Genomic DNA, 7,668 nt, shown 5'->3' with positions numbered 1-7,668 from the left:
ACCACCACCACACCAGGGGAATGATGGGCATATTCCTTCAGGAGGCGCTGGAGGAGATAACGGTCAGGCTCCCCCAGGAGGAGGAGGTGGAGGTGGAGGTGGAGGCGGAGGCGGACGTGGCGGACGATCACCTTCGGATCCGTCTTCAGGATCCAGTTCGTCATCTTCTCCAAGCAGATCTCCATGGAGGGGTCGCCCAAGGGCGGATCCGGAGAATTTTGATGACAGAGTTCGAGCAGCGGTGCTCCGCATGAATGAGGAGAATGCCAGGCATAACCCATTCGCCAATCGGGATTCGCCCTTCACGGCTTGGATTGAGGCAGAGGAGACGGATAGGCATTTTAAAATACCTAATCTCGCTATTTACACAGGTGCTGACAACCCGAAGGCACATGTCAGAAAATACCGAATATTGCTTCGCCTCAATCGTGCAACCGAGCCAGTGCTGTGCAAAATGTTTGTCACCACGTTAGGAGGTCCCGCTTATGGCTGGTTCCAATCACTACCTCCTGGCTCGATTGATAGTTGGGACCAACTAAGCAGAGAGTTTTGTGCTAAATTTGCTGGCTGTATCCCTCCAGTGGTCAAATCCAGGAAGCTCTTTGAATTAAAGCAGAAGGCGAATGAATCCCTTCGAGATTATATAAACTCCTTCAATAAATTGTGTATACAAATTGTGGATGTAGATATCTCCATGGTAGTGGAATCTCTGGTAAAGAATACCACTTGTAAAAGTTTACAAGAGGATCTAATTCGCAAGAAACCTACCAGCATGGCAGAACTAATAGAGCGCTGCAAGGACTTTATGGAGGTGGATGACATTCGCCGCGAATCTCTATCTCCACCTAGAAGGGACAAAGGCGATTCTCGCAATCAAGATAGAGAAAAAGACAAGCACCAGGATTCCTCCTCTAAAGGTCGGCGAAAAGGTTCTAAGAACAAAGAGATATTCACCTAGAGAACGCCACGTATTAATCCCCAAAGGAGATCCGGCTGGCGGGTCTCCACGATCCCGCTCAAAGGGATCCGCTGGCGAACCTATAAAGCGAGTCTCCTCGTTCCCTTGATTCGCCACTCTAACGGCTGAACGCCGACTCGGCCATAAAGACCATTAAAGAGCTATTAATAAGTTAACCGCCAGATTAAAGGTAACTTGTAACCGCCATTTATGAAACATTAATGGAGACTTTCTGGTTGCCAAAGGTTACGACTTCCTAGCTATATATAGCCTACATCCTTAGGCTATCAAGGTACATATTCTCACACCCTTTGTCAATTCAGTTTGCTTCCTTGATCTACCTTACTGACTTTGGCATCGGAGCTTCCCCCCGTCGAACCCAACGACGCCCCCACAGGGACGAAAGTTGATCAGAAATTCTCCACAAGTCATCAGTTTTGTTTGATCTTGTTCCAAATTGTTGGGAGTTTTCAGCCATAGTGGAGATTAATTGTCTTGCCTCATCGGGTGTCTTATTCACCAACGCTCCTCCACTAGCTGCATCAATCATGCTTCTATCAATTGGAGCCAATCCTTCATAAAAATATTGGATTAGGAGTTGTTCGGGTATTTGATGATGTTGGCGACTAGTGCACAGTTGCTTGAACCTTTCCCAATATTCATATAAGGTTTCTCCACAAGCTTGTCTAATTCCACATATCTCCTTTCTAATATTTGCTACACGTGAAGATGGAAAGAATTTCTCAAGAAATAACCTTTGCATTTATGTCCATGTCATGATAGATCCCGATGGGAGATAGTACAACTAATCCTTAGCCTTATCTTTTAAAGAAAAAGGAAAGGCTCGTAGTTTAACTTGCTCTTCGGTTACTCGTTCGGGTTTCAAACCAGAACAAACGACATGAAATTCCTTCAAATGTTTATGAGGATTCTCACCTGTAAGACCATGAAAAGAAGGGAGTAAGTGAATTAATCCAGATTTAAGTTCAAAAGGTACCTCTGGATTTGGGAACTCAATGCAAAATGATTGGCGATTTAAATTGGGTGCTGCAAAATCCCTTAATGTTCTATTTCCAGCCATCGTCTCTTCCTCACTTTGAAAAACAAAATTTTCTCTGATTTCTTCAAAATTTTCTAAAGACGATGAACAAACACTCATTTGTTTTGTTTCTTTTCTTAACCTCCGTATTTCTTTTTCTATTTCAGAAATAAATATTCGTTCACTTCCACGGGAGGTGCGGGTCATAAAAAGTATCAAAAACAAAGGAAAATGAATCAAGAAACTAAATTGTTCCCCGACAACGACGCCAAATTTTGACGGGTTTGTCGAAGCCCGACAAAATAGATTTATAATTTTACTGATTTCTCTATTGGACTACAATTTGATTTGTAGTAATAGTAAGACCAGGTCGAATCCCAAGAGAACAATTAACCTCTTAATTCAAATGAGCAAATAAAATAAAAAGGGGGGTTTTGATTTTGATGGATGATTAAATCAAATTAAACAAGTAAAGTAAATGGGAATTCAATAATGAGAAAGACCTGATTCAAGAGATTGGGTTCATTGGGCGTTTGTTGATCCTTGGTTTAAATGATGAACAAATTGAAATTCAAATCTTTGATTAAAGAGTATAAGGATTACCTAATTCACTCTTTCACTTTCCCTTAATCCATCAATTTAAATGAAGCATCTAAATCAACCTAGTTATTAAGAAAAGGGAATGAAGCATATCCAATTTCTCAATAACCGCATTAGGATTAAGAAAGTTTATCAAATCAATTCCTATTGAGAGGAACGTCGACAAACAATAGCAATTGACTGAATTTGCTTCCCAATCAATCTTAAGCAAAAACTCAATTACTCAAGATCGATTTTTGCTACTTGTTGTAATTCATTCAAGACAATTACGGATCAAGAATAAATACTTAGCAATAGAAGATCGAATACGATTCGATAATCATAAAAAGAATTGAAGAAGAAAATCAGAACTTGAATTAATACTTGAAGAAATTAATACATGAAACCTCACAACTTTCAACCTAATGAAATCCCTTTTGAATCAGAAAATGGAACTTAGCTACTCATAATGAAAACAATTCAACAATACAAATGAAAATCTGAAAAACCTAGTTCTCCTCTTTAAGGAATGTTAAGCCTCTATTTATAGGGGGAAAACCCTAAGAAGAAAGACTAAAATATCCTTAAGAGATAAGGAAAGAAACTAAATCTCTAATTAATTAATGATTAAATAGAAATAATAGGAAATATTCAAATCCTAACTAAAATAGAATACAATTAAATAAGATAATATCCCAAAATCAAATCTGAAAATATCTTCTTATCTCTTCCAAATTCGTCCAGCCACGTGCCCACACCTTAACTGAAGTTGGCTGCTGTTTCTCAATTACAACTGAGACAGGACGTGCCCACGCCTTAACTGAAACTGGTCTCTGATTTGCAAATACTCCAAAATGCTCCAAAAGGCCACTAATTTCCAGAATTTTCCACCAAACATCTAAACTTTCTCCCAAAACAAAATATGAGATAAAAACATCAATTCAACACCAAATATTTCCAAATTACATAGAATAAGATAGAAAGTAACAAGACTAAAATGGTTTTGTCAATAATCAATACCAGATAACGGGTACCGTAGATGTATTCTCATTCCCATCACATATATGTTACATGTAATTTTTTAAATCTCATTCCCGTCTCAAATCCTATATATGGTTTGATTAGTCCATTAGGATTGTGTAGTACTAACTAAGTACCTGTGAAGTCCATATTCGTTATCATCCCTAAACATGATTTTAATATCTCTTAGATAAAACAGTCGAGAGCTCAAATCCTATCAACTCCATTTGTTAAAAGTAGATTGTGTCATACACGCTTCAAACCTAAGAGACATTAATGTGCAGGAGTATGTCAGAGATGATAACAAAGCTATTATCTATCAACTTAAGCCTTTGAGTCAAATAATTCCTTGACAATTTCACCTTATTAAATCTCTATTTTTCTTTGTCACATTAAAACTCATGATGACTAGAAAAGTAAAATTTGAATGTAAAATTTAATTAAGTTTTCTATTTCATTTATGTTTGAAATTTGTAATTTTTAGAATTCTACCATTATTTCAAACTATAAAATATATAATTGAAACACAGTTGAAATGTGATCCGGGAGTGCTCCGTTATCTCCACAAAAAGGCGATTGAGAATGTAAATTGCGCTCCGACTTTTAAAATCTATATTCACTTTTGACTTAATATGATGAAATAAATAAATAAATGATAAATGACCAGTACTAATCCCGATACGCGATAGAATTTCTCTCTCTTAACGTTTATGAAAGAAAAGGGCAAAAGTTTGTTTATGGTTTGAGAAAAATGCTCAATGTATGTATTCGGAGTCTACTGGCCAGACCAGGCTTTTTGGGGCCTGTCTTCAACCCCATAGGCCTTGAGCAATAAGCCCATAACCAAGGTCTGACTCTGCTGCTTTTTTTACATTTTAATCAGATTATTTCTACCGTTGGATGGTTTAATCTAACGATACCCATTAGCACACAAATTTATGACGTGGAGTCCTTAAAGTCCTTGATCAACTATACTTGCTGTAGAAACAAATATACCTGATACTGCCCCCCTGCACCACAAGCTGGTCCAGTCCAGATGCATTCTCCACTAGGGTTCTACCTTTTCCGAATCGAATAATTATAAGAAAAAATCATCGCCCCCGTTAAATTCAGGCTAAACCCGAACTTATTTATTCGGATATCGAAGCTGCCTCGCGATCTCATCGCCTTTCCTTTGGAGTCAAGCTCTCGATTATACTTGTTTTTAGTCTCCTCGGCGTAATTTGTCTGGTTTACCATGGGTAGAGGAAAGTTCAAGGGCAAGCCTACCGGCCAGCGCCGTTTCTCCACTCCCGAAGAGATGCGTAAGCTCCCGATTAATTTTTCTCTCTTTTATATTTTTGAAGTTTGTTTCTCTAGGAATGTTATAGCTAGTTTTGGATTAGAGACGAGCAACTGACATTTGTTTTTCAAATTTCTTTGTTAGATTATTGAAAAGGATTCGTAGTTGGACATGTTAGGTATAGACTTAGGGTTCTTTTTCTAGATTTTGTTTGTGTAGTTTTTCGAGATTTTTATTCTTGGATCTGGATTAACTGGTGGATTCCTATCTCGTTATGACCACTATAAGTTTCATAAATATCAATGATATGCAGTAAGTAGGAAAATTGATAGTGAGCTATTGGTTGTTTTGCTTTTAGTTTTGATTTGGCAGGCGTGTTGGATTTCTCTTTTCAACATTAAACCTTGAATTTGGCTGAATTATTTTGCTTAGTTGAGCAGTAACTTTTAGCTTAGATGGATTCAACAATATTGAATCATGCAAAAGAGAATAAACACTCATGTAATAGGCATGGATCTAGTGCTGCGTGTTGGGAGGAAGAAAGGAGTTAAAATAGTGGCATAAGTGTGGCATCAAAACTTGAAGGAGCTTATAACTGTTGTCTGGATTTCTGTTGATAATCGTAATTGGTTGTATTTTCTTTTTCATATGGACTCTCGAAATTCTTCTAGTGTATTGTAAAAATTGACTCCTAATTTTCTCGTGAAATTATTGTAGTTGCTGGCACCTCTACACGACCTCGTACATTTAAGAAGGTACATCTTTCTCTTCATTATTACTTGGTAGCAAAAAAAATTGGTAGCTTGAGTTGTGTGAGTCAGTATTTATATGGTTCTAAACCATGTCTATCTTTCACATTCACAGATAGAAGCTGAATTTGTAGAGGAAACTCCTGGAGAAGAATCTGAAGAGGAGTCTGGAGAAGAATCTAGTGATGAAACTGATGTTAGTAATTAATGATTTGCAATTTTATTGAAATTATATTTTTGTATATTTTGGATTAGTTATAGGGGATGACTAAATCAATTTGGAAATCATTACAATATTAGCAAAAGCGGAAGGGAACTCAAGGAGTTATTCAGATTGAAAATCCTAACCTTGTGAAGGCAAAGAATATGAAAGCTAGAGATGTTGATGTAAGTTACGAAAAGCCTGTTGCCTCCATATTGTTTTTGTGACTGTTTTTTTATTGAGAATCTATATTTTCCTATTTCTGTTTTACAGGTTGGCAAAACAACAGAGCTTTCAAGGCGTGAAAGGTTAGTAAATGCTTATTGCTTCCCCCTACTTTTGTCTGTGGACATACATTCTGGTCAATGCACTTAGGGGAGGAAGAGCACATTGTTGATTGGATCAAACCTCAGGATTATAAGATAGCTATATATTCATACTTTTCTCGCTTCTTGCAGGGAGGAGTTAGAAAAACAAAGAGCTCATGAGCGATACATGAGGCTGCAAGAACAAGGAAAAACAGAACAAGCCAGGAAAGATCTAGGCAAGTGCTTATTGTCATTTGACAATATAGATGTTAATCAATGGTTTTTTATTTTTTCTCTCAAAATTGCTGTCAAGATTTGATGGAGGTCATTAAAGAAGTGAGATACAATAGAATTCCTTAAGATTTTACCAAGGGATACTTGTACAAGTTATCACTTGTATAATTTCAACAATTACAACTAAGCTTTAGTGGCTACTCTGTCCCTTTGCTTTATATATATGCCCATGCAAAATAGCATTGTCAAATTGGTCCTTTAACTAGCTTGTATTGTCTGGATATGACAAGGAACTACATGGATTCTTACTATCATTGCTCATACCCTACCAGCCCCGGCTTTTATGATTTAATTACGTAATCCATGTAGTTAAGAAGTGGCTATGGTTGATTATATTTTTGATACGCGTTTTTATCAATGTCCTCTTATTGCTCCTGGTTCTTGATTTTCATCTCTTATTCTGAAAACAGAGCGATTGAGTCTGATACGTCAGCAAAGGGAAGAAGCTGCTAAAAAGAGGGAGGAAGAAAAGGCTGGTAAATATTGAGAGTTCCTATGAAGTGAGCTTTTTATCTCATATATAGTTGTTTGAAATTGACATAACTTCTTTTATTTCAGCCAAAGAGATGAAGAAGACTGAAGCTCGGAAATAAGTTGGCCAGAAAATATGATGCAAAACAAAACAAGCAGTACCTCCATAGTATTAGACTGAAGCTTGGTAATTAGTTTATAATTGTCGCTCCTGCCAGTAATTGCACCAACTAGAAAAATTTTCTTGTTTGTGTGTCACAATTGATTATATTATCTTCAAATCAAATAGATTCTTGTGAATTTTGAACTAAAAAAATCTTATACAAATGTTTTGTTACTTGTATTGGTATGTCCGGGAAGATCATTTGAATTTGATCCAAATCCCTCATTATGCTCTTACATTCTACGTTGATGAGCTTACATGTGTTATATGATTGTGTCCAGCAGCTCCTGTTGCCTGTTTGGCTGTTTCTCTCTAGTGTTATGCAAATTTTGAACTATTTCTTAGGCCTGCCTGAAATAAGAGAAACCGAAACCCAACATGCTGACCATGAGCTTCTTGGGCTCCTAATGTTTTGCCTTGTGCTTGGCCATTTGCCAAAGAATAAAAATGCAATATTGGGTAAAAAACAAAGATATATTGATGTGATGCATTGGATTTTAAGTTAAAAATTAAGCTTGGACTGTATATTACAATTTTGATTATGAGCTCTAGTAGGAGTGTACAAAAATTAACCAATCCATTAAATATAATCAATCCAACTTA

The 7,668-nt window shown here is 36.9% G+C and overlaps 1 protein-coding gene and 1 pseudogene across 1 annotated transcript; one reads left to right on the top strand and one right to left on the bottom strand.

Moving 5' to 3' along the window:
• Window positions 1-1,295: 1,295 nt before the first annotated feature.
• On the bottom strand, window positions 1,296-2,039 carry LOC136233727 (uncharacterized; annotated as a pseudogene).
• A 2,579-nt stretch (window positions 2,040-4,618) lies between these two features.
• LOC136233901 (uncharacterized) lies at window positions 4,619-7,245 on the top strand. Its single transcript, XM_066023632.1, has 8 exons — window positions 4,619-4,900; window positions 5,596-5,633; window positions 5,743-5,823; window positions 5,928-6,014; window positions 6,103-6,137; window positions 6,288-6,373; window positions 6,842-6,907; window positions 6,990-7,245. The coding sequence occupies exons 1-8, from the start codon at window positions 4,834-4,836 to the stop codon at window positions 7,022-7,024; spliced, it is 495 nt and encodes a 164-aa protein (XP_065879704.1). The 5' UTR covers window positions 4,619-4,833; the 3' UTR covers window positions 7,025-7,245.
• Window positions 7,246-7,668: the final 423 nt, after the last annotated feature.

The sequence above is a fragment of the Euphorbia lathyris genome, chromosome 6 (genome assembly GCF_963576675.1).
Source record: "Euphorbia lathyris chromosome 6, ddEupLath1.1, whole genome shotgun sequence".
Taxonomy (NCBI): Eukaryota; Viridiplantae; Streptophyta; class Magnoliopsida; order Malpighiales; family Euphorbiaceae; genus Euphorbia; species Euphorbia lathyris.
This window is presented reverse-complemented; position numbering and strand designations above follow the sequence as displayed.

Excerpts from the sequence above, each read along its gene's own strand:
- LOC136233901 (XM_066023632.1), top strand. The coding sequence starts at position 4,834 with ATGGGTAGAGGAAAGTTCAAGGGCAAGCCTACCGGCCAGCGCCGTTTC. Across the intron at positions 5,824-5,927 it reads AATCTAGTGATGAAACTGAT|CAAAAGCGGAAGGGAACTCA; the intron begins GTTAGTAATTAA and ends TTACAATATTAG. Across the intron at positions 6,015-6,102 it reads TGAAAGCTAGAGATGTTGAT|GTTGGCAAAACAACAGAGCT; the intron begins GTAAGTTACGAA and ends TCTGTTTTACAG.